Raw genomic sequence first — 27,872 nt, forward strand, 5'->3', positions numbered from 1 at the left:
GAATATCATGCTGATTGACATATGCAAGCATCGCTTTGATAGACAGGCTGTATCTTCCTATTTCAGGGCTTGGATCTTCGTTTGGCAGAATTATGCAGCAATACCAACCCACAGTCTGTACCTCATACACTCTGACACACTGTCTTCCTTATTGTGGCTGAGTAATGACAGGCACTGCTAATAATGTCTGTACTCCTCCAGGTCTGTGCTGACACATGCGTTCTGATGGAATGTTGGATCCGTGTCTTTCTGGGATTCACGTCGGGGGAGGAGGAGATCACTTTAAAAGCAGCCGGCGCACCACCACTGACAGGCAAGCGGCCAGTCTGGGCAATGAGCTCTGAGAACAGTTCTGTGTCACTAACAAGATCCAGATGGCTTTTAAAATCAAAGGAAGCACAAAAAATGAGAGCAGATAAGGAAAGCAATTTGAGGAAGAGCTTTGGAGTAATGGATCTGGAGACTTTTGGGGAAGTCGTGGCCTAATGGTTAGAGAGTCGGACTCCCAATCGAAGGGTTGTGAGTTCGAGTCTCGGGCCGGCAGGAATTGTGGGTGGGGGGACTGCATGTACAGTTCTCTCTCCACCTTCAATACCATGACTTAGGTGCCCCTGAGCAAGGCACCGAACCCCCAAACTGCTCCCCGGGCGCCGCAGCATAAAATGGCTGCCCACTGCTCCGGGTGTGTGTTCACAGTGTGTGTGTGTGTTCACTGCTCTGTGTGTGTGCACTTCGGATGGGTTAAATGCAGAGCACGAATTCTGAGTATGGGTCACCATACTTGGCTGAATGTCACGTCACTTTCACTTTTCACTTTCACTTTCACTGTAATATAATTGTACAAGATTTAAGGGGAGAGTGGATGCAAACGCCAGTTTTTAAGAAATTAATGCTTTTATTCAGCAAGGGCACATTAAATTGGTCAAATCTGACAGTAAAATAAATTAATGCTGTTTTGAACTTCCTGTTTATCACAATCCTGTGAAAATGCATCACAGTTTCCACAAAAATATTAAGTGGCACTGTTTTCAAAACTGATGATAAATATTTCTTGAGCAGCAAATCAGCATGCTGCAATTATTTCTGTGACACTGAAGACTGGAGTAATGATGCTGAAAATACAGCTTTGTCACAACAGGAATAAATAAAATTTTTCTATATATTAAAATAGAAAACATTTATTTAAAATTGTAAAAATATATATCTAAATATTTTTGTATTTAGTGGATGTTTGATCAAATAAAAATAATATAGTATTGTGCTCATAATAGACTTCTACCAAAAATACTACAAAATCGTACTGACCTCAAACTTTTGAATGGTGGTGTAAAGCATGTTTCCACCTCAGAGTAGAAAATAAAAAAGTAAACATGAAAGTGTAAAATAAGATTGTCTTGACTGTGAGAAAAGTGACAATTAAGAGTTCTAAAGCTGCAGTTGTGAGATAAAGATGCAAACATGAGAATTAGTGACAAATGTGAGATATAATGTCACAATTACTTTTTTTTTGTACACTCTGAGACAGAAATTGTCTAACAACAACAACAAAAAAATGCACACATTAATTCTATCTTTTGGGTTAATACTTAAAATAAAACTGAAAATGTTTTAAAATCTGAGATGTACCTTGATTATAATTATTGGAGTTTGTTAAATCCTTTTTACGTAAATATATAAATCAGATGATGAGTAAAGAATGATGTTTAACCAACAGTTTTGAGATTAAATATATATCAGTTTAAATCGAATGGCATTAAAACATTAGACATCAGAAGTATAAAAAAACAGTGACAGTAATTTATGACTATGGCTTTGATTTCTTAGAGTGGAAACATTAGTGAGCATATTTTCAGTAAGTGTAATCACTCTAGCTCGTTGTCAAAGTTTTTTTTTTTTTGATTACTGTGTACTAGGGAGGAAAGGCTCTTAGCTGATTTATGTTCATTCCACTTGTTAGATGGATTATTGTTAAGAACTACATAACAATGTTAAAATATTCCTATAAATATATATATACATACATATATATATATATACATACACACACACACACACACACACACACACACACACACACACACACACACACACATACTCTATCGGTTGTATAAAGCAGGGCCTTGCAGCTGAGATCTAGAAATCTTCCCTGCACTGAAGGGAAAGAAAATTACCCTCCCCCATCTAACAAAATTTGCTCTTTCTTTCAAAGCTCATGAATATTTTAGAGATTTTACTGACACAGGACGTTTATCTTCAGAGAGCGAATGTCATCTAAGTTTTTTCATTTTCCAAAGAAGAAGTGGGTGACTAGTTAAATAGCGCACCTCTCCTATCATTTGTGTTGTGTTTGCATATTGACTTGAAGTTGCATAAATTAGTCACTGGTAAAGTGATTGGTTTTAGGGGTTTGTTCAAAACTCTAACCCAAAGTACAAGCAATAGTCATAGTGATACTTAATGCAGTTCTACATTTATCATTCTCTGTCATCAAACTGTGAAAACATGGTATAAAGTCTTACAAATATTTGAAATTATTTGATTGCAGTATGTGAATCACCTTTTCTCTTTTTTAGCCACAAGGGGGCAGCAAAATCTGAAAGTGTACTGAATCTTACTGTACTGAAAATATTTCTGTATCTGTGCAGTTCACATACTAACTTAGTAATTATTATTTTATAGTAATTTATTTACACAACTCAGTCAATATGTAAAAACACATGATTTTTTAAAGTTTGTGTTCGGACATCAAGAAAAAGGGTTACCTTAACTTAGGGTTTAAAAGTGTGAAAGGTTTGTTAGTTTAAGTGAAATTAACCATCACTAAAAAACAACAGCGGGCCTAGAACAGAATCAGTTTCCTAAAATAAATCAGGGTCAGCATCTTTATCTGAAATATTTTCACAAGACACACAAGTAACCTCTCATGACTTATATATTATTGAATAAATATTAAATAAATAATCACCTTCACTCTAAAAACAAGACTGTTCCTTATGGGAACTCAGGTTTATCCAAGGAAAACGCTCCATTTCCATGTGTTTAATTTAGCTCTTCTCAATTATTTCAGAAGCCAGCTGTTGTGTTACAGCATGAGAAGAGCATTCTGCCTTTGAGCTCATCTCTCAGTGACAGAGACATCAATGATAACAAAACAAGAGATTAGGGATAAGAAAATAAACAATTTGTGTGTCTGGAAACTTTCCAAGTCATGAATTCACTAGTCCAACACTGCATTTGTTTCAGACGGTCTGAAGTACGCTGGTTTAATTTTGCTGCAAGGAACAAGCATGTAGCCTATGTACATTTGTGCAAACTTTAAATTAAGCAAAAGGATATTACTTAAAAAAAAGGTTATATGCAGGTAAGCATGAAAGCCAATATTAGCACCCAAATGAACTTAATTCAACTAGCTATTTGCCTAATCTACTTGGTGTTTATTCATTCACATCAAGTCCTTTTCAATACCAGGAACTATTCATAGTTAATTTTGAGTTGGACATTACAAAAGCAATACCCCAAGGTTCAGTAAATAAGTCATAGCCTATTAAGATGTTTTATACACTCCAAAAAAAAAAAAAAAAAAAATTATAAGATTAATTATTTTGGTATGCTAATTCGCTGATGAGAACCGAATCATAAGAGTCTGGGAATCCGAAATTTAATTGTAAGTTTTTGGTTCACTAAAAATAAGATTTAGCATTTCTGAATCGCACTAGGCTACACCAGTCACGCTGTATTTTTTTCATTCACCAAAAGAACCAATTTTAACAAGATTCATTCGGTAGGAAATCGGACGACAACGATCGTGCTTTTTTGAACCACCAAAAAATGGTCCAGTTCATAAGAGTTGTCGGTTGGGAATTGGACTACACTGGTTGCACTTGCATCGAAAGCACTTTGCTTTGATTCGCCAAAAAAGAACCGGCGTATAAATCGCACTACACCAGCGGCGCTGCATGCTTTGGATTCACTAAAAAAGAACCGACTCAGATGAGTCATGCGTTCAGGAAACGGACCGCAGATAGGTCACGCTTCAGTCGTTTACCGCATTTTCTGTCCACATCAGCCAAACAATGGGCCTCATTCACGAAAATTCAAGAAAATTCGGTAAATATATGTGTAAATTCGGAGTAATTTGCGCGTAAAACAGACCTTTCCGAAAACTCTCTTCTGAATTCACAAAGTATTCGTAAACGTCCGATTTGATAGTTAAACATGAGTATGTTAATGAATTCCAATCATTTGTATAGCACACTCATTCACAATTAGCATAATACCGGCCTATGAATTACAGCTACGCAAATTGCGTGTCCAGGAACCCAGTGAAATGATCTGGTCTATTTTCTCAGGTTTGGTTCCAGTATATTGCATAAATGCACAAAAAAAAAAAAGGCCATACGCCTCGGTCCCGCCCCTCCTCACGGCTAGGTAAATAGTGACAGTGACGAGCGCAGCCTTTTATCAACTCAGCTGCAAAAAAATAAATTAAATTAAAATAAAAAATATTAATAATAAAAATAAAAAAACATGAATGAAAAGAAAGTAAAAAAAGAGGGCAAGGGCAAATAAATTGTAATTATTATGGCAGTGCATCAAAATTCAATGTCATCAGTCTGCCAAAATGAACACAGAACGTTTTACGCACCGTTTACACGTGGTGGGGAGCAGGTGTAGCCTACATTTCTTTCGTGTCCCTGTCAACTAACATTTTGAAAATACGAACATTTTCATGGATTAAAAGTTTACGTAAGAACGGCTTTACGAACGATTTACAAATTCGTTCTGCTCGTGTTTCATGAATGAGGCCCAGTGAAGGAACGTTCGAGAACCGAATCAACAGAACCGAATCATGAAAATAATTCAGTTTTTTATTTTGTAAAGGAAATGCAACGTTTTCTCGGTTACCGACCTTACTAGCTAGTCGATGAAATTAGTATAAAGGCCTATACACATTAAAACAATAAATAAGATTAATAAAATTGATAACTTGAATAAATAAATTAAAAATAATAATAAATAAATAAACAAATAGTCCTATACTATGTAGAAAAAAATAATGTATGCCTATAATGCAAATAACAGATACTAAATATTTTCCAAATGATATTAAGACATTTATAATATTAATGTATTTTTATATTTGAGGGTCCATGGCAGGGGCGTCAGTTTGTGTTGAAAAGTGGTGGGGACCAAAAAAAAATAAAAAACTTCACCTTAGCATCATCATCTTTAAAAGAATCCTCATCCATTCTCTTTTGGGCGAGCTCTTCCTTCAGTCTCCTGTTCTCCTCCAACAAACGGTTAATTTCACCACGCCTGCAGCTACAAAGATGGCATTCCTGCTGTTCTGCAAAGTTGTTATTTGGAGCCTGTGTCGACCATTTGTGAGGCATCATCTGCTGTTGCAGTTTCATCCATCTGGCCCAGCTACATGTAGTGGTGCAGGTGCAGCATTATCCCCTGTGACAGCTTGCAGTCTCCTTATACTCCGGTTAAACCGCCCAGAGTGCGTTGCTTTAACTTCTTTGTGCCCGAGATGCAACGATGGCACCCAGTCAGGATCACACTCCAGCATTTCATAGGCTGGTTTGCCTAAAAATAAAAGATACAATTATTTTATTGGTTATGTAGTTATTCAGCCAGTTACCAGCGATCATCAAGATTGTGGGTAAAGATGAGGCAAGGACTCAAACAGAAAGCAAAGGGCTTTATTGAATTATAAAGCAAAGCAAAGCAAAACAAATAAAACAGCAGACACGAGAACACAACCAACGAAACAAGAGCGTATGGTGAGAAAATGAAAATTTAACACACAGAGGAGAGCGCACGCACGTTCACACAAAAACAATATACACCAGTGTCAGGGCTCTGTCACATAACCAAGAATAAACCAGACCAAAGTGACAACCCTGACAATAATAAAGTTAAGCTAATAAAGTTTGCGGTGTAACAACAACTCCATTGCTAGTGGTAAAAAAAAATAAAATACAACAACAAAAGTTAAACGTGTTTTGTTTATAACTTACCTTTGTGAAAATGGCGTGAACAAACAAGCGTGTTTCGGGAAATATTGTTGAAGGTGATGGTTTTCCCTTCTTACTGCCGCTAACCAAGCCATGCGACGCCGCTTTGTTAACTCAGAGACCTGAGATCCAAGGTGCTGTTTCCAGGCGGGAAAGCTGAAAAATCGCACTCCGTTTGAAATTCTTTTTCCATGCCGGTCGTGAGTGCGAGTATGGCAGTTAATTACACAACACGCTTTCACCATTGTAACGTATTGTTTAGCTGTACAAAGCAAACAAAACCGTCTATTAACAATTCAATACAGTACATTCAGCAGAGTCCGTGTCCCCAAGTCCCAAAATGCATTGCGTTGCTGACGTCACGTTCTCAGACTCTATACGGCAACACTGCACAGGATAATCAATTTTAGAAAAATTTATTAACTTATCAATCAAAACATTCAAACACTTCACACATAAGTCAAAAAAAAACTGACTGACCCCCCCCAGCGTGAGTTTTTCAAGGCAACCGTTATTTAGAATGTGTCGCTTTATGGTTTCCATGGTGACGCGTCATTGCTTGTCACGTGACACACCGCAGCAACAATAGAGCTGAATTAATGATGATCTGCTTTTATGTCATTTTTCATTTTTTATTCAAAATATTCACATATTTGTTAGATATGGCATGAAATAACTGATATTCCGATTGTCAAATATATGCAAGTTGAAGTGTTTTGCTGTTTAAACACCTTTATAACGATCGCGTTAGTTGAGCTGTATGCGCGATTTGTGCCGCAGACGCAGTTCAGAGAATCGGGTCTGTTGTATTTACAACACGTGAATTCATCCACTTCTCCTGAAATACATAAAAGTAAGTGGCTGGTGAACTGGGAGAAGAATAGAGTAAACTTTAAAGTTACTTACACAATGTGTATCTGATATGAATAAAACGTGTCTAATTATAATTGAAAGGATTATTATTGCCTCTTCCTTTGACATCAGTGTGCATTTTACAAACTCTAAATGAATTGGTTTTTTTTAGTACTTATATGTCTGAAACCTAAAATAAACATTATGTGGTTGAAAACACTGAAAAAAGTTGTGATATATGACAGCTCTGAGCGCGCCTGTCTGGCTCAGCGCCAGCCAACGCGCGAAAGCACATTTGAATTCAGCAGTTGATCACGTCATGCACTTACCGTTAATCACACCGGTGTGATCGACTGCAGTAGCCTAACGTTACTTTACAGCAACCCAAAATGCACAATGTCCAAGAGGAAGAAGGGAGGAGACATTACAAACTACTTTAGCAAACAGCGCTGTACTGTAAGTGATGATCTTATTATGGAGGAGGCCTACTGTAAAATCCAGCAATAAGAAATATGTTTGCAAAACTAGCTATTCTAGCTGGCTAGCTAGTTAATCAGTCCATCTAATCAACGTTACATTATGATTTAACAGTAGGCCTGCTGATTACCTCTATTATCTAATGAACAATAACAGTTTTCCTAAACACGTTGTAGACTGTTGCTTAGCTGTAGTTGATAGTCAGGGGCGCCCCCAATAAGGGGTGGCCACCCCTAGGATGATCACCCAATTAAACAGTCTTTAAAATGGACCAGATGCATCCACCCCTAGGATGATTTGCAGGGGGTCCTATTAATTTAAATGCAGAATGTAAATTCACAATCGTTTAAGAAGTGAAAAAAAAAAAAAAAATTGCAGCACCGGCTGCAGCCACCAAAAAATATTGCAGATTGGCGCCACCATAGTTGTTGCTGCCCTTCGCCCTCGCCCTCCCCAGTCAAACAAAACACAGAATGCGCGCATACATTACGTGATGGTCTAGAGTCTAGTTCGCATACACATACAGGTCCTTCTCAAAAAATTAGCATATTGTGATAAAAGTTCATTATTTTCCATAATGTAATGATAAAAATTAAACTTTCATATATTTTCGATTCATTGCACACCAACTGAAATATTACAGGTCTTTTATTGTTTTAATACTGATGATTTTGGCATACAGCTCATGAAAACCCAAAATTCCTATCTCAAAAAATTAGCATATTTCATCCGACCAATAAAAGAAAAGTGTTTTTAATACAAAAAAAGTCAACCTTCAAATAATTATGTTCAGTTATGCACTCAATACTTGGTCGGGAATCCTTTTGCAGAAATGACTGCTTCAATGCGGCGTGGCATGGAGGCAATCAGCCTGTGGCACTGCTGAGGTGTTATGGAGGCCCAGGATGCTTCGATAGCGGCCTTAAGCTCATCCAGAGTGTTGGGTCTTGCGTCTCTCAACTTTCTCTTCACAATATCCCACAGATTCTCTATGGGGTTCAGGTCAGGAGAGTTGGCAGGCCAATTGAGCACAGTAATACCATGGTCAGTAAACCATTTACCAGTGGTTTTGGCACTGTGAGCAGGTGCCAGGTCGTGCTGAAAAACTAAATCTTCATCTCCATAAAGCTTTTCAGCAGATGGAAGCATGAAGTGCTCCAAAATCTCCTGATAGCTAGCTGCATTGACCCTGCCCTTGATAAAACACAGTGGACCAACACCAGCAGCTGACATGGCACCCCAGACCATCACTGACTGTGGGTACTTGACACTGGACTTCAGGCATTTTGGCATTTCCTTCTCCCCAGTCTTCCTCCAGACTCTGGCACCTTGATTTCCGAATGACATGCAAAATTTGCTTTCATCCGAAAAAAGTACTTTGGACCACTGAGCAACAGTCCAGTGCTGCTTCTCTGTAGCTTCTGCCGCTGTTTCTGGTTCAAAAGCACATGCCTGTGCACGGTGGCTCTGGATGTTTCTACTCCAGACTCAGTCCACTGCTTCCGCAGGTCCCCCAAGGTCTGGAATCGGTCCTTCTCCACAATCTTCCTCAGGGTCCGGTCACCTCTTCTCGTTGTGCAGCGTTTTTTGCCACACACTTTTTCCTTCCCACAGACTTCCCACTGAGGTGCCTTGATACAGCACTCTGGGAACAGCCTATTCGTTCAGAAATTTCTTTCTGTGTCTTACCCTCTCGCTTGAGGGTGTCAATGATGGCCTTCCGGACAGCAGTCAGGTCGGCAGTCTTACACATGATTGCGGTTTTGAGTAATGAACCAGGCTGGGAGTTTTTAAAAGCCTCAGGAATCTTTTGCAGGTGTCTAGAGTTAATTAGTTGATTCAGATGATTAGGTTAATAGCTCGTTTAGAGAACCTTTTCATGATATGCTAATTTTTTGAGATAGGAATTTTGGGTTTTCATGAGCTGTATGCCAAAATCATCAGTATTAAAACAATAAAAGACCTGAAATATTTCAGTTGGTGTGCAATGAATCTAAAATATATGAAAGTTTAATTTTTATCATTATATTTATGGAAAATAATGAACTTTTATCACAATATGCTAATTTTTTGAGAAGGACCTGTATTTAGTGCGTTCTTTCACTGGAAATTTAGAATTATCTAATTTTTCAAGATATATGGGGCAGACAATTTATAGATCTATATAATTTCATATAGTTACTATCACACTTTCTCCAAAAGTCAGCATAACTACAAATGTGATATTGATTTTATACAACAGTTAATTAAACAATTAGTGAATATCAAGAGACTTAGGTTTAGGACAACATATTCCCTTTTTTTGCTCTATTTCTAAAAACAAAAATCATTCCAAACACAGCCACTGTTTTGCATCTCTGAGCAACACGACAGTGATTCATTCCTGAATGAATCAACCGTTTAAATGATTCAGTTCAATTGCAATGACTCACTTATTAACAGTGACTCTCTGCCACCTACTGGCAGTTGTAACTTCACATTTAAGGTACCTTTTCATTTTTTTAAAAATCATTTCAAACATCAGTTTTCAATGTTTTATGTTTTAAATATCAAAACATTATTTATTAATTTGTAACTGCAGGTTAAAGTATTCCATGTCCCTCAGAGCTGCATTAAACAGTGTGTAAAAACACCTAAATGGCGCTTCAGATGCAACTTCTGTTTTCTCTGCATTGCAAAGATCAATTTTGTTGATACTGATTGCATTTGCTTGGTAAAATCCCAAATGCAAGTATTTGACCTAAAAGATGGGGCACACTTTTAGAAAAAAATGGTGTAAAGGTAAAAATAAAAAATTCAGGAGTCAGCTGTCAGCACAATTATAAGATATCAGCACAATGACACACTCAGCAAAATATTGCCTATTTATCGTTATCGATAAAATCCCAGAAATCGCAGAGATATTTTTTTTTTTGTCAATATTGAAACCCTTAATTTTTTTGTGTGTGTGTGTGGCCTCATCTGGCCACCCCTATTAAAATTTTCTATGGGCGCCACTGTTGATAGTGTAGCCTACTGTAAGGATTAGGTCTCGGGTTAACATTTTTTGGCCATGTTCACTGCCAATTACACCTACAAAACCCTGCTCAGAAGTGACTTCTGCGTTTGTTGCTCGTTGCTCTCCTGCCTCATCTGCTGAAGCAGAGAGAAGCTTCAGTGCCTTGAGACGCCTGAAGACCTGGCTGCGCTCTTCAATGTCACAAACCCGACTCAACAGTGTGGCTGTTTGTCATGTTCACAGAGAGAGAATGTATAACTTGGACAAGAAGAAACTGTGTCAAGAATTTGTTCAAGTTACTGATCGGCGCATGCATGTTTTTGGGTCATTTTAGAATCAGTAATAGTTTATTTTAAGTTACTTTTTTTGGACAATGTACATTGTTTCTTTCTGAATCTAAACTGCATTGCATGTTTTATTTTGTGCAAATAAACCTTTAACATTTCTTGGTTCGCTTGATTTTTTTAGAACATTTTAACCAAATGCTTTCAAAAAGTGGTGGGGACAAAATCAGCCATTTCAAAAAGTATAATCAAAAATACCCCATCCACCACAATTTAAACAACAACAAAAAACCATGGCATCGAAAAGCCCTTCTGTGCAGCAGCCATGACGCGCGCACCATCAGCAGCATCTAGTGGCAGATGCGAGCATCACTCTCGGATGAGAGAGAGAGAGAGAGAGAGAGAGAGAGAGCAGCTGGAGCGCTTCACTATGGACCAGCACGGCCGCTGCGCGCTCTGACCGATCGTCTTCACTCTCGTTTTGCTTGGACAACTCTCCAAACACACAGGTAGGCGAGCGCAGATCTCTAGCAGCATCACACGTTCATGATGGCACAAAGAGGAACAGCGCAGATCATCTTGGTTAGCATAGATACTTGTGCGTGGAGGCGCTCCTTCCTCCAGAGCCTGTGGCAGAAATGAGTCTCCCCGTGGATATGATGAAGGCAGGGCAGGGGTGTTTGCAAATCAACAAAGCCTACAAAACACTCAATTAGTAAAACGTATGTGTGGACGGTCATTCAGGTGGATGGGAAGATTCGCGTGGTGTCTTATAGGGAGGTGAAGCGTTTGCAGACACATTTTACGGGTTGGATACAATGCATCTAAGGGGATGATGAGCCTCTGTGTGCAGAAATGTTCTTGAGATTGTCATTTATGCAAAATGTAATGGTGAAACGGCATTCTGATTCAGAGTATCGAGAAACCTGTAACAAAGGGCAGAGCGTTTGGTGCGCACCTTTTCTGAAAGGGTTAATGCTCGAAAGATGCTGAAGTAGGTTATTTGAGCTAGTCATCCTGAACATGCGTGAAGTTATTAACGCAGCCCTGTTATTGGTTTATTAATAGAATGAAAGCTTTATGACAGAAACTGAACTCATATGAAGATATATGGGTCAATAGACACCAAAAGTTCGTCTAAAATATATTCAAAATGCAATTACTACAATGAATTGAATACACTTGTTTTAAATTAAACAAATAGCAGATTTTTGAACTTAAAATCTGTTTAGAATTACAAAACAAAGTAGTTTGCCCTGTTATTATTATTATTATTATTATTATTATTATTATTTACTTAAAAAGTCGCACAGTGAATAAAATAAAATGGCTTTAAAATATTAATATTTTATTTGTTTAAAAAAACTTTTGTGGCATATTTAGACAATTTGTGATCATTTTCACATATAATTATTTTAAAAAAAAATCTGAAGATTTATATTTGTTTTTTTATTTTTATCACACCTCTTTGCCATTGACCCATATATCAACAAAAGAATATATTCATTTTTATCTTGAATTTTGTGCAATTATAATTATGAAATTGTTATTGTTTAAGTCTTGTAGTAAGGTTAAGGATCTCGTTTACTTATTTAGTTGTTTATTCGTGTAGTTCATAAATTGTTTTCTAATGAATATTTGCATTGACATATAGAAAGATACAGTTCATTCATGTCTTGACTGATAAAAAGCATATTATAGATTGGCATTAGACTGGCCGAAGAAAATAGCCTTGTTGTAGAGAAACAGTTCAAACCTTTGGTTAAAATTGACCACAACCATAAACCAATGCACTTGCAAACAAAACATAAAACTCTTATTTTATCTTTGCATTTCTCCTAATCTTGCTTTTTAATAAACTTGTCATTATATGCTGAAAATATACTGGCTCTGTGATGAATTGCTTATGTTCCTCTATTGTAAGTTGCTTTGGATAAAAGTGTGTGCTAATGTAAATGTACCTTCAACTAGGTGTGTCAAAACCATTGTTAGACAAACCAAGCATTTGTGCAGTTTAATTCAGGTTAGAGATATGAGATAGCCCTGGTTTCTTCCCATACATCTTTAGCTCTACATGAACTTTATGGGGATCAAATGTGATTCTCTGATGATGATGATGATGATAAGAAAAAAATTAATGACATTGCAGAGTTGGTTTGTAGCAGGGCAAGAAGTGGTTTGAAAATGCATTTTTATGATTTTTATGTCCTTGGATTGCCACAACCCTAATATTTTACAATGCCACAACCCTAATATTTTACAATTCAAATCTGAGTTAACCAAATTACTCCTGTCCTCATCTTCTGCATGGTTTGGACTATACTTCCTTCAAACAGCACTAAGGTTAGCAGTGTAGCTGTAGCATGTTGGCAACTTCAAGTGTTTTTCCAGTCTTCATGTAAGTATTAGATCTTTGCAGATGTGCCCTCTACATTGTTTCTTATGCCTACGCACATATCCAAATTTAGATCCATACATCAACAGATAGGACTTTGTGGATCATGCTAAGTAGGCTGAAAATTATAGATACTTCCAGAAGAGGTGGAGCCTGGCAGAGGCTTTGTAAATGTCTACATCTGTGCTGCTCTAGCATTATAGATTCATAAGCTGCAGTATGTATGCCAGAGATTCTTAAGTGGTGGGTTGCGACACAAAAATGGGTCACAGGTCTTTTCTGATATGGTGGTTAAAGGAATAGTTCACCCGAAATTTGCTGATGAGTTTTGGAGAAATGTAGCATTTGCTCACAAATGGAGATTTCATCACAAATCTGGGTCCTGAAGCAAAACCAGCTGAGAACCACTGCTGTACCCATTTGAACCTTATAGTCGATAGATTTAATAACCACTAATTGATAAATGGGACTTAGACAGTAATCATAAAGAAAAAAACTGAGAATGCTTTGTTTTTCAAATCTGTAAGATCTGAGAAGTCGATTGGTGTTGTCTTGAGTCATCAGTGCATCATAGATCTGTCTACTTCTTACACAGCTGCAGACGACCACGCATACAGTATTTATACTGTCCGGATTGCACTGAAACATCTTCAGCATCTTCTGCTGGAGTCCTTTAAATAATCAAAGCTTTGGTTGTAATTAGGTCTCATCTGTTACACCGATAAATGTTCCTCGGCTTGAAGTAGGCCAGAAATACCTGCAGATGTATTTGCTTTCAAACAAGCGCAATGCAGTAATAAGGAATTATAAGTAGTAGTAAAGGTTTTAAAAGCTTAAATGCAATGCAGGGAACTTACTAAATCAGTTGGGCTGAAGTATACACTGAACTGTGTGCTATTAGAAATGTGTTAGCCCTGTATTGATTTTGCTATACATATTATACTGCAGTAAATATGCTTGTGAAGCATTAAGCAGGACTGATTTACATAAATGACTGATATTATTTACACGTGAAAGTAACAAAGAAATTCGAAGGCAAATTAATATGCAGAGCAGGATGTGCCACAAAAGTTGTGTGCCACATGCCTTTCAAATGATTAATCATGATTAATCGCATCCAAAATAAATGGTTTTGTTTACATAATATGTGTGTGCTGTGTATATTTATTATGTATATAAATACATGTATATACACAAATAAATATATTTATATATTGTATGTGTGTGTATTTATATATACATACTAATATCCACAGTACACATACATATATTATGTAAACATTTTGGATGCAATTGATCGCAATTAATCGTTTGACAGGACTAGTTTATGTGCAAAAACAGATAACTTAACTTTTTAAAATGTTCAAAAATCATGTTTTTTTATCATGTTTTTGTGTTTTATTGTGTTAGTTCTGCATTTTTTGTTATTTTTTAACCTAATCAAAATAACCCAACTGTAGTTTCATTGAGATTTATTAATGCACAATTAAATTAGATTTTTTTTAAAAAATGGTTAAATTTCTGTTTTTGCAAATGAGCTCTTCAAATTATAAAATTGCTAACTAAAACGAAAAAAAAAAAAATAAAAAAAATAAAGCTATACAAATCAAAAGCACATACAATTACTGAAACATAATACAAAATTAAAATCGAAACTGAAAACAAAAACAAAAGCTAATTCAAAATATTCATAAATAATAAGGTGGTATATAAATAATACTAAAATAACACTGCATCTGAAATTTTGCTTCGCATCCAGCATCCAAAATAAAAAAAAGTCAATATTTAAAAAAAAAAGGTTAAGATACACAGCTGAACATGAGTATTTGTGTATGTTGTGCTGTTAATGGTGGATCAGTTGTACTGACAGTACTTAAAATTGTACTATTGTATTATATTGCACTACAATAATTGTTTGTATTGTTATTTAGCAAAGGCCAAGACTGCAGGCATGAGACTTAAAGGAATAGTTCACCCAAAAATGAATTCTGCCATTACATATCATATTGTTCAAACACCTTTTGCTTTTCTGTATATATATCTCAAAATTCCAATTTTTTCCCCCTTGCAATTCCGAGTTTGCATCTCACACTTCTGACTTTTTTTATTTTTTTTTTTTTTTTATTCATAATTCTTCTTCTATTTTTTTTTTATCTTTTGAACGGTAATGTATATTGTAACACAAGATTTTTTATTTTGAATAAATGCTGTTTTTTTTATTGTTTTATATTCATAAAAATATTACAAATATTAATAAAAACTATAATAGTATCCCAACACTAAAATAACACTGTTCAAAAGTGCTGAAAGAGCCGTTATGGAAGCATAATCATGAAATGGAATCTTATTCAAAACAAGAATCCTTAAATTCCTCACGATTCCCTTTCAGAGTCCTGGCAGATCACGTTTTAAAGATGCCTCCATCTCGGCTGGGTTCAGTGAAGATGTGTTGTTAATGTGATGGCTGAAAGGCGGAGATGGGCCACAGGAGTCTGTGATGTGAGGGTGCTGTGCTGTGATCACACCTGTTAGCACAATAGCAGAGGCTCAGACAGGCTGACAACAAGACACTTCAATAAAACGGCCTCTTTAACTGATTGAGCCTCTCACAATGTGCTGGGTTTAGCATCGCATACTGTATGTGTTGCATGTTGTAATTTCCTTCCACGAGAAGTTTAATTGAGTTTAATCAGAAGACCAATGAGCAAGAAGATTTGGTGGATAGTTATCTGCTGGTTTTTAACTTCCAAAATAGTCAAGGTAGGGCTCCAAAGAGTCTATGAGCCGTGTGCATTGGGGATTTCTTTATTTAGAGCATGTTGAGGCTGGGGGATCAGGCATGCCTGTGATTAGCCTTTGGATGAGCTCTATTTAGACAGCCAAAGCTCTCTGTGGAACCACGCTGTAGTAAAATCCAGGACCCGGAGACAGCTGGAAGACAAGCTAACAAGCAGAATCGCCTTTGCATTGAGTGCGTCTGAACTCTCCACACTTTTCTACATTGAGCTGAATGTGTGCAGCTGTAACTAAGCCCCTGCTCAGCATGTAAGCCGACTGCTCAGTGTCCAAATTCAGACTGGCTCTTAAGGGCACCTAAAGGTGGAGGCATTCGTGGTTACTAAGCTGGGAGCTGTTCGTTTCTAGAGTCCAAGGCCCCAGGGGCCATTAGCTAAATCTTCTGTGCTTTGCGTGCTTAATTGTTCACGATAAGAGGCTATTAGTGTTAATAATTCACCTAGAGCTCCGTCAGAAACAAACATCTGGCCATGATGTACACTCATTTGCGAAGACCTTAATGTGACCCACACGTCCTCTGGTGTAGAAGTAGCATGTGGATATTGGTGAATCCATTAATGGGTGCATGTGTCAACTTTGATGGGCCCTTTAAGATGAAAATCCAGATTTGAACACTAGTGCAAACTGATTTCAGTCCTGCTTGAGCCTTTACTTCGGCTGGATGCCAGAGATGTTCATGTCGTCTTAGACTGAGTGTCTTTGGGTTATATCTTAATAGGGTGTTTAAAAGGAAATGATGACTGAAGCATGAAAAAGTAATTTAATTTGAAACAATTTTAACACAAATAATTACAAAGAAATGGCAAGTAACACATTGAATTAAACATTACATTTTGAAGCAAAAAGACTGAAATAGCATTTTCGTGCTCTATTTACAACCTAGAAAAAATGTTTTTACAGTGTAGAGCTGGTTTGACTGACAGTGAGTTTTGATTTATGATGGAGTTTGATTTAAAATTGAGTATATATATATATATATATATATATATATATATATATATATATATATATAAAACAAGTAACTTTTGTCAACTGCTTTTTTATACAATTTTACTCAACTGTACCATATGGCAAAAAGTAATAATAATAATACATAAATACCATGAGAGATTTATCTTCATTGTTAGACATTTATTTTCATATAGTGCTATTTATTTAATATTAAATTATAATTAACAAACTTTTGACAACAAGACAAACTTCATCGTCGTCATCCGTTCAGAACTTTTTTTAAATTTTATTTTATCCACACTATAAAAATCTATAAAAGCAGGCCCAATATAATGTATTAATATGAAGGAATTTTCAGTTAAAATTTTTTACAGGTGCTTAATTTTTAATTTTGTACGTCATTGTATTGTGTTTTAGTTTGTTACAATTATACGATATTGTTTATTATTTTCTTCTACTTCTTATCATTATGCACTCATATAATAAACAGTCCTAGCTGCAGGGGACATCAAGTGACTATTTCTTTTGCTGATCTCTGTTTACAAAGGCAACTCTGTTTGCCAGTACAGCTCATAAATCATTTGTGGTCCTTTGATGGCTCAGTGAAGAGGAAGTGCATGATGAGTGCTGGTCAGACACACAGGAAGCAGACAGGGTCACTTATCAAAATGATGCTTGTGTCTGTTAGTTTCATCTTCACATGAGCTTGAGCGTTAGTTAATGTGATTGAGCTTGCTGGACTCAGAGTGACAGTGGGACAGAAAGGGAAGTTACCCTCAGGTCAGGAAGATGCCTGGGATTATTCTGGATCAGAAATTCTAGAAGTGTTTACAAGCATGAGGGGAACCTGCTGCTTTCCTAGGTGAGCTTGAATCACCTTTTCTGGCGAACGTGTGGGACTTTTAATTTTTCCCATGATGCCCTGAGCGTGCTTTTCTTTATTAATAGCAGTTTTCCACTTGGGTTATTTGCAGATGGCAAGTGAACCATTTGATGTAATAGTCTACTGCGGTTCTATAAATATGTCAGATAGGCCATTTCCTGCTGTGTGTATGTTGATGGCGCAGAGAGAGAGGGTTCAAGACCCTGAAGCATTGTTATGCTCCTCATTTAGAGTTGTAGCCAAACAAGATTAAATAAGGCATCATATAAACAAGAAATAAGTTGTTTTGAAACATTAATTTGAACGATTCCCATCAATCAACTGGATCTTGATGTATTTACACCACCAAAAAAAAAAAACCTTTACTTTTCAGTGGAAATATTTAAACTTTCCTAAATGAAGATGCATTTACTTCAGTTGAAAAATGACATAAGATAATAAATCTTGTTTCTGGAAAAATGTAACAAGAAGAATATCCGTGAATGGGGTCAGAAATGTAATCTTATTTTAATGGGAGATCAAGATTATTTATCTGACCCCGCTGACATATTTTTCTCTGTTTAAGCAAAGTACATAATTTTAATAAATTTTTCAGGATACAACATTTCTCATCTTGTGGCATTTTTCTTCGATGAAATGTTGTCACGGGGTGCTACTGTGAGGAGCACAGAGCGAGGAATGAGGAGAGGCAATGTCCAATTCAAAGTCTTTAATAAATCCAAAGGAGACAGGAAAACACACGTAGCACTGTAGACAAGGGAGAACAGAATGGCTAGAACTAAAGAGGTCAGATACTAATGGGACACACCTGGGAACAATACAAACTAATTAATCAAACACAACCAGAAAAGAATTCACATAACGAGGACAGGAAAAAAAACAAATAAGGAGAACGGGAACATACATGTGACAGATCGCCCCCCTCCCGCACGGCACTTCCCGTGCTGTAACCATCGGGGAGTGGGGGCGGGCGGATCAGGAAGCCATTGCAGAGCAGACAGTTCAGGGATCCATGGCGGAGCATGCAGTTCGGGAGGATCTGGAGACTTGTGAGGCCATGGCGGATACTTCATGGCCTTAGCCGGCTCAGCGTCCAGGACCCCCCCCAAAAAAAAAAAATATTGGGGTAAACTAGGTATCTTGATGGGCGCTCTGGAAGAGCTGGCTCTGGCGGGTGCTCTGGAGGAGCCTACAGTGGAGCGAGCTCTGGGGCTGGAGCCCTCCCTGGGCTTAACTGGGGGTCGGGAGCCCTTCCTGGGCTTTGCTCTGGGGCTGGGCCAACACTGGAATGAACTCTGAGGCCTGGGACGACACCCTTGTCCTCACTCCTAGTTTCCTCTTCTGGATCGGGGGAGAAAATGCATGGTCTGGGCCAACACTGGAGCAAACTCTGGGGCCCTCAGCCGACACTGGAGCAAACTCTGGAAGGTGCTTGACTTGGGAACGGGAATGGAGACTCTCCAGACACCGGATGACTGCCTCCTTCCAGTCAAGGTTGGTTGTGTCTGGGAGCTCCGCGGGATGATGGTAGGTTATCCCAATTGAGAACAGTGTCACAAGGGTTTCCCCCTCGAGGGAGCTGGCGATGACGAGCGGCACGAAAGCCCTCGTGAAAACAATCAGCACTCATTCCACCATTATAGCAGGGAGAAATGAACAGGAAAAACAAAACACTACTTTGAAAAACTGAAAACAAACAGGGAGAAAAGGTGCCTCTTACTTTCGTTTTAAGTTCTGGAATTCTGTCACGGGGTGCTACTGTTAGGAACACGAAACGAGGAGAGGCAATGTCCAATTCAAAGTCTTTAATAAATCCAAAGGAGACAGGAAAACACACGTAGCACTGTAGACAAACAATTCCAGACAAGGGAGAACAGAATGGCTAGAACTAAAGAGGTCAGATACTAATGGGACACACCTGGGAACAATACAAACTCATTAATCAAACACAACCAGAGAAGAATTCACATGACAAGGACAGGAACAGGAAAAACCAAATAAGGAGAACGGGAACATACACGTGACATGTATTTTCATTTGCAAATGTTTAGATATTTGTACGGGAAAACTAGACAAATATACTAAGTAAGAAAATCATTTTTGCAGTGTATGCCAGTGTTATTTTAGTACAGTTGAGATACTATTATAGTTTTTATTATAGTTTGATAGATAGATAGATAGATAGATAGATAGATAGATAGATAGATAGATTTATTTAGTTTTTTTGAAATATATTTTTTAAACATTTTATTTTATTTCTGTAAACAATCTAATTTATTTAAAGTAACAAAAATATTTTGTAATAGTTTTAATTTTAGCTTTAGTTAAGTGTATAGTTCAGCCATGAAACTTTACTTGTGTTCTAATTGGTTCATTCAATTCAACGTTCTCAGCCAATCAGATTAACTTTGTCATTACTGTTTACCTATATAAAATAGGTCATATTCAACGAATGCTATGTCTGTGCACTATATGTGTCCTCATCTTAGCCCACCGCCTCCCCAGCACCACCTGTCTAGATCTGCTACTGGGATCTTCCTCTCTCTAGAAGAAGCAGCATGTTTCCTTTTAATTCTGTTATCTAAAGCATTTAGCAGAAGCAAGTCTATTTGCTCTGCAGCAGCAGCAGCAGCAGCGTAACAGATCTAGTCCACCAAAACCAAACCTATATGCACATTCTATTTACATTAATAAAGATTGTACAATCTATCCTGAGAGTTGTCATGACTGAACTATGACAATCCTGGTGTATAAAATCACAAGCATCATAAAGATCTTTTTAGTATCTCAGTTGTTTCTCAAAGACTCATAGCTTAAGTGGAGAGCAAATGAAGATTCTTGTTGAGGTCTCGTGCTTCTCAAGATTTTTCTCCTAAAAAAAATCTCAGAAATCTCACATCTCTAGTTCTCAGTCATGGGACCAGGAGTAGTAGGGCAGGGATAGACAGCGTCAGTCCAGGTGTGCCGATGTCCTGCAGAGTTGAGCTCCAACCTAAAAAAAAAAATTAGGGTTAGGGTTGATTAGGGTTGGAGCTAAACTTTGCAGGACAGCGATACTCCAGGACCGGTGTTGCCTGTCCCTGTACTAGAGGGTCCAACACCACAAAATGACTTTAATAAGCTATTAAAATAATTTTATTTAAAATATTAAAACAACGGAAGGTTTAGGCCTACAACATCATATTTGTGCAGCTCTGAGCCACCTCTCAGACATTTTTTTGTTGCAGTGCAGAGTTCTGTGTGAACTGATTTTTCCATCCCACTACTGTGAGTTTCATTCCACACACTCCCACTCCTGCCGAATTTTACTTTGAGTAGGTACATTTGCTCCCTGTTTACAGCTAATGTGTTCTCACACAGTCCAGCTTAAATTACGGCCCATTAATGTGGTCCTGCATTTTATTTATTTTTTTTCCCACTGAGCATAAACCAAAAAACATTGTAACATATAAGCCCAGGGGTTTTATTCTTTTAAATACAATATCAAAAAAGACAAGCATTGGATATTAATACTTATTGTAGGCAACTTTTGTCTTTAACCATATTTTATTATTATTATTATTTTTTTTTTATCTAGGCTATTCTTTGCCTATGTATACTCTAATGAAGCAGACCTCTAACAGTGCAGAATTTTAGCTTACAAAATATTTTTAAATATCATCTGCATTATTGACACTCTCTGAGACTTTTTCCAAATAGTGGTCAGTTTTGCCAAATCATCACAGTCTGCAATCCAAGATCAGAGATCTCATTATGAGCTCAACCATTTCTCAAAAGTCAACAATTGTGTCATTTGTTTCTGTTTTTATTTTTACCAGTTAGGAGAAACTTATAGAGTATATATGAGATAAAGTAAATTTGCTGTTATTTTCCAGGAAAACCCTTTAAAGAGGAATGAGAATTAAAAATGTATAAGCTTAGCCTTTTAGAAAATACATACACTCTCAAAAATAAAGATAAGGCTTTTCCCAGAAGTGATGCCATAGAAGAACAATTTTTTGATTCCCTAAAGATCCTTTCAAAATAAAGGTTCCAAAACAGAGTTTTCACCACGATGCTTTAGAAGAACCAGTTTTGGTTCCCCAAAGCATATTTCAACAGTTCTTAAAAAAACCATTTTTTCTTTCTTAGTGTGAAGAACATTTGAATAATATAAATAACCTTTTTCCACTGTAAAGAACATTTTGAGGAATGAAAAGTTTCCATGGATGGTAAAAATTCTTTGTGGAACCACTGATGCCAATAAAGAACCTTTATTTTTAAGACTGAGTTTTTAAATGTAACTATTAATTATTTTATTTAATTATAATTTAAATAAAACATTTTAGAACATTTTAAAAGAACATTTTAATAATCTAAAGAACATTTTTCCACTATAGAGAACTTTTGTGCAGTGGAAAGGGTCTATGGCTGTTAAACTTTCTTCATGGAAACATAAATGCCACATAGAATTTTGACTTATATATTTTTCTCGTTTTAAGCGTAATTCTAACAGAATTGTTATTGTCAAATCCAGTAAATGACTAAATATAAATGTAAATGTTTATGCTTAACATGAAAGCACATGAAATGTATTTATTTATTGCCGTGTGACAACTCAAAGAGCAATGTCTGAGCAGTAAATTATTCCCATGGGAGATGGTACCAGCTCAGTGATGAAAAGATTAACCAGTTCTTTTCATTTCGGTCTGATTGGCATCACAGTTCCGTGTGGATTCACTGATAATGTTTCCAAGGCAGCAGAAGTGTGACGTTTCAGGCCAGAAATGAGGTGTTTTGATGAGAGATGCTGGCACACGGCGATGCCTCTGACGTTTAGCAGTCCATCATGAAGCTGCATTCCAGCAGGATGATGCTGAAATGATATCCAGCTGGGTGCGGTTTGGTATAAATGAGACGTATGCTAGGGCTGCCTGCGGTGACGCAAACTCAAGACATGAGTCATCAGCGCCAGCTTCCCATAAGAGCTGTTTATCATACAGCAGACACTGGACTTCCAGATGCAGAGCGCACACTGTCACAATTGCACAACCACACAGCAGTCCAACAAATGTTGTATGGTTCGGTACTGATGGCATCCATGAGCTTTTTATAACAATGAATTTGATAAAAAAAAGATGGTAGGAGAACACTGTTTTATTTAACTGTTGTTTTAGTGTGAGCATAAGCTTTCATTTTAGGAATAGCTCAACCAGAAATGAAAAACAGCTAAAAATTTACTCACTCGCAGGATATATTCAAGATGTAGATTTGTTTGTTTCTTCATCAGAACAGATTTGGAGACATTTAGCATTATATCCTACTCACAGATGGATCCTGAGCAGTGAATGGGTGCCGTCAGAATGAGAGTCCATAAAAAACATCACAGTAATCCGCAAGTAATCCACATGACTCCGGTCCATCAGTTAACATCTTGTGAAGTCAAAAGCTGTTTGCACAGAGGATCCATTGGTGAGCAAGTGATGTAATGTTAAATTTCTCTAGATTTGTTCTGATGAAGAAACAAACTCCAATCTGTGTGCCTGGGTGTGTTTTCTGTCATAATAAGGGCTGGATATATATCCTGGGTTACCCATGATTTCAGGGGTTAATATATAATAAATTGAGTGTTTTTTTTTTTGTTTTTTTTTTAAATACATATCATAAAAAACTGGTGTCAGCAAGATTGATTTATTTTTTTTTAAAGAAATTAATACTTTTAAAAGTTTTATGCAGCGAGGATACATTAAATTGCAATAAAGACTTTTACATTGTTACCTGAAAAGCTGGGATTCAGCTTAGCATCACAGGAATAAATTACATAATTACATAAATGACATAGTGCCCTAATGTAACAATGGATAGTAATAAACAGCAAAATAATTACATTCATATATTTATACTAAAACATATACAGTGCCCTCCATAAATATTGGAACAGTAAAGACATTTGCAAATATGATTAAAAGATGTTTTACACAAACATGTTTTACCAAATAAACTATTTGATGTGAGGATAAGTATTGGAACAGTTGAATTTAAGGCAGATGTAAAAGATTAAAAGCTAGTATTTAGTTGCAGATCCATTGCATGCAATCAGAGCAGTGAGTCTGCAACCCATAGACATCATCAGACTCTTGGTCTTATGCTTTGAAATGCTTTCCCCAGCCTTTAATGCAGCCAATTCCAACTGTTGCTTGTTTTGGGGAGTTTCTGTCTGTAGTCTCCTCTTCAGCTGGTGAAATTAATGTTCAATCGGATTTTAATCTGGAGATTGATTTGGAGAATCTAAGACTTTACATTACTTTGCCCTGATAAAGTCCTTGACTGAACTGGCAGGGTGTTTTGGGTCATTGTCCTGATCCAATATGAAGTGCTTTCTAATGAGTTTGGTGGCATTTTCTTGAATATTGGTAGCCAAAATGATTTTGTACCCTTCCAAATTCATTCTGCTACTGCCATCATACATTAAGTCATCATTAAAATGAAGAGCTCCTGTTCTAGAGATAGCCATGCATGCTCATGCCATGACATCACCTCCACCAAGCTTTACAGATGAGGTTGCATGCTTAGGATTATTTGCAGTTCCCTTTTGTTCTCCACACTTTTGCTTTCCAGTCACTTCGATAAAGGTTAATCTTTGTCTCATCGGTCCATCAACAAAACTATACTGGCTCACATTTGTGAAGAAAATCACCTTTGTATTTTTGGTGCTGATCAGAGGTTTGCATCTTGCGGTGCAGCTTCTGTGATTCTGTGTCAAATTCTCCTGAGGACTGTAGACTGTCAGAGCATCACCCCAGCTTTCTGGAGGTTGTTGGTGATTTTACAGACATGTATTTTAGGGTTCATTTTCACAGCTTTCATGATTTATCTGTCATAAACTACTGTTGTTTTTCTCAGCCAATCAGGTCGTCGTTGGTTGCTGATGTTGCCGGTAGTTTCCAAACTCTTGATTTCTCCATGCCCTTTGTTCTCCCTATAGTTCTAATTGACTTCCTCTTTTCTTTTAGCGTCCAAATTGCTTGCTTTTCTTTCAGAGTCGGCTTCCTCATCTTCATCCTGGTTTATGTGTTTCATCATCGAATGCAAGACTTAGAATGCAGAAACAATAGATATAACCGATAAGACACATTCCTTGCTTTTAATACCTGAAGAATTAATGCAACAGGACACAGCTGAACACTTAGAAAGACCTGTGACCAACTGTTCCAATACTTATGCTCACATCAGACAGGGAGATGAGACTCTAAAAGTGCTGATCTTCTTAGCTGGTAAAACATCTTTGTGTTGAATCACCCAATAGAAAAATGTGACATTCTGTAGTTTTGTCTCATATTCATCTTTTAATCATATTTACAGATTTCTTGACTCCACAGCAAACAGAACAATTTTGTCTTTACTGTTCAATACTTCTGGAGGGCACTGTATAAAAATGCAGCTCTGTGAACATTTTTGTTTAATGGATTCAATTCAAAACTCTCTCTCGATGAGAGCAGTGGTCATTTATGAGCCCCTGCGTTGTAACACAAGACCTAGAAACAGGTTTGTGTATGTCTTCCTTGTGTATCCTGAAAACCAACCATGTTCTGCAACATCCTTTCCCATGTTCCCTTGTTCCTGTGTTTGTTTTGCAGTCTCGGTGATATGATACCTTATGGCCTAACATGGTCTTGCTCTTGCAGGTTATGCCACCCCACAGGCCGACTGGAAATCCAGCCGTGAAAGAGAAAGGGTGATCCCGGACCCCCCTGTGTTCCCGCAGCTGCGCCCTTCCCTGTCCCCATGGCGACAGGAGGCCATGCCCCCGAGACAGATGTGTTGATCAACCTGCATCAGGTGAGAGATATCGAGACCCTGCCTCCTGTTTTGAGGCTCTGTGACTTTTAGTCATACTGCTTCATGCCTGTTACACAAACCTCACATCTGCAGCTGTGTTGGTTTTGTGGTGCTGTGTAGCAGAAGCACAGCTGCAGGTGGAGTTTCAGCACTGAGTCTATTTTTGCGTTGCATGCTCAGCAGAAAAACAGGTGAAAATAAGTGAGTGAACTACTCACTGACTTTAAAAAGAAAAAAAAGTTGCTAGATTTCATGTTCTACTTGTTCCACACACAGTGAAAACTCTCTCTCCAATATATTTTAAAATGTAATTTATTCCTGCAATGTAAGGCTGAATTTTCAGTATCATTATTCCAGACTTCAGTGTCACATGATGACAGAAATCAATCTAATGTGCTACTCTAGAAACATTTCTTATTGTTATCAATGTTAAAGACAGTTGTGTTGCTTAATATTTTGGTGGGAAATATATGGTAGAAAGACTTGGAGTGGAAAGGTTGCTGAGCGATGGCAGGTTTGGGGTCTGGTGGAGCAGTGCCAAGCAAGGAGGCGCAGGTGTTGGGTTACATGTGATGGCTGGGCACATGGGCCGTACACAGGACAATAGCATCAGTCTGACCACCGTTTCGTTTGATACTTGGGATGCATGGATCTCAGGCAGTGTGTGTAGATCTGAAAGACCCTTTTTGTGGATGCCTCTATTGCATATGCGACAGAGAATTTTTTTTTTTCTCAAATGATGATTTCTTAAAGGGATACTCCATCCCAAAATGAAAATTTTGTCATTAATCACTTACCCCCATGTCGTTCCAAAGCCATAAAAGCTTCGTTCGTCTTCGGAACACAATTTAAGATATTTTGGATGAAAACAGGGAGGCTTGTGACTGTCCCATAGACTGCCAAATAAATAACAGTGTTAAGGTCCAGGAAAGTATGAAAAGCATCATCAGAAAAGTCAATCTGCCATCATTGATTTAACCGTAACGTTATGAAGCGACGAGAATACTTTTTGTACACGAAGAAAACAAAAATAATGACTTTATTCAACAATTCCTCTCCTCTGTCTCTCCAAATCAGCGTAGCGCCATTTTGACAAATCTGACTAGTATGCAAGCGGTGTACGCTCTTCTGTATCAGCCGTGCCACAAGGGTATGTTTTTTTACGTGTATTTAGGCTTTGGTTTGAAAGCAAACATTGCTACGCTGATTTGGAGAGACACGGAGGAGAGGAATTGTTGAATAAAGTTGTTATTTTTGTTTTCTTCGTGTACAAAAAGTATTCTTGTCGCTTCATAATGTTATGGTTGAATCATTGATAACAGATGGACTATTATGACAATGCTTTTCATACTTTCCTGGACCTTGACAGTGTAATTTATTTGGCAGTATATGGGACAGTCTCAAGCCTCCCTGTTTTCATCCAAAATTATCTTAAATATTGTGTTCTGAAGATGAACGTAGCTTTTACGGGTTTGGAACGACATGGGGGTAAGTGAATAATGACAAAAATTTTATTTTGCGGTGGAGTAACCCTTTAAGTCACAATTTAGAAAACTGAAAAAAGGAGAGAAGGTGGCAATTATTAATTTATGAAGTAAATGAAAAAATGAATGTTTGGTTTAATTTTTTTTTGTTTTTGCAATTGCACATTATGGTCTGAAAATTGAATTGTGAAGCGTTATACTGACCAAATCTCACATTTAATATTTTATTCTCAGAATTCTGTATTTACATCTCACAATTCTGACTTTTTTTTCTCAGAATTCTGAGTTTAAATCTTACAATTCTTATTTTTTTCCCCTAGTAATTTTGAGTTTACATCTCTCAATTCCGATTTTTTTCCTTATAATTTTGAGTTTACATCTCACAATTCTTTAAAAAAAAACAGAATTTTATTTATAATTTGTAACTGCAACATAAAAACTCAGTTCTGAGGGCAAAAGTCTGAATTTAAGTTTAAGTTTCAATTACATTTTTTTACCTACATTGTGAAAACACTTCTACTAGACCAGGCCAAGTTTCAGAATTCTCAGTAAATGTTGCTATATTTGAACGTATTCATGTTTTTAGTTTCATACTGCAATTAGATTAGGCATATTTAGATTCCTAATGATTTTTTAAATGCGTCATAGTAAGTTGGTATAAAGGAACATACCCTTGTTAGTACCCACACATGTAGCATTTAGGGCCTGTTTTCATGAACTCAGCTGACATATTGTGAGTAAGTGTAGCTGGATCGTTTCAGGCAGCAATCTGCTCACCATGGCATCAGATAGCAGATTAATTGCCTGGTGTCGACCTGCATGCGGATGGCCATTTGGGATGTTGTGTCTGTGCTGTAGGGATCGTCATATCATGTTTCAGCAGAGAGAATTGAATGTTTAGTGATAAAATA

The 27,872-nt window shown here is 37.2% G+C and overlaps 1 protein-coding gene across 1 annotated transcript in view; it reads left to right on the forward strand.

The window, feature by feature from the left end:
- The first annotated feature begins 11,019 nt into the window (after nucleotides 1-11,019).
- The window catches only part of LOC109068421 (anion exchange protein 3-like), a 67,473-nt gene continuing 50,620 nt past the window's right edge, over nucleotides 11,020-27,872 (forward strand). Inside the window, exons 1-2 of the mRNA XM_042731802.1 lie at nucleotides 11,020-11,143; nucleotides 25,324-25,477. Of these exons, the coding sequence (XP_042587736.1) occupies nucleotides 25,424-25,477 (54 nt within the window). The 5' untranslated portion in view covers nucleotides 11,020-11,143; nucleotides 25,324-25,423. The remainder of the gene's footprint in view (nucleotides 11,144-25,323; nucleotides 25,478-27,872) is intronic.

Source organism: Cyprinus carpio, chromosome B9 (assembly GCF_018340385.1).
Source record: "Cyprinus carpio isolate SPL01 chromosome B9, ASM1834038v1, whole genome shotgun sequence".
In the NCBI taxonomy this organism is placed as follows: Eukaryota; Metazoa; Chordata; class Actinopteri; order Cypriniformes; family Cyprinidae; genus Cyprinus; species Cyprinus carpio.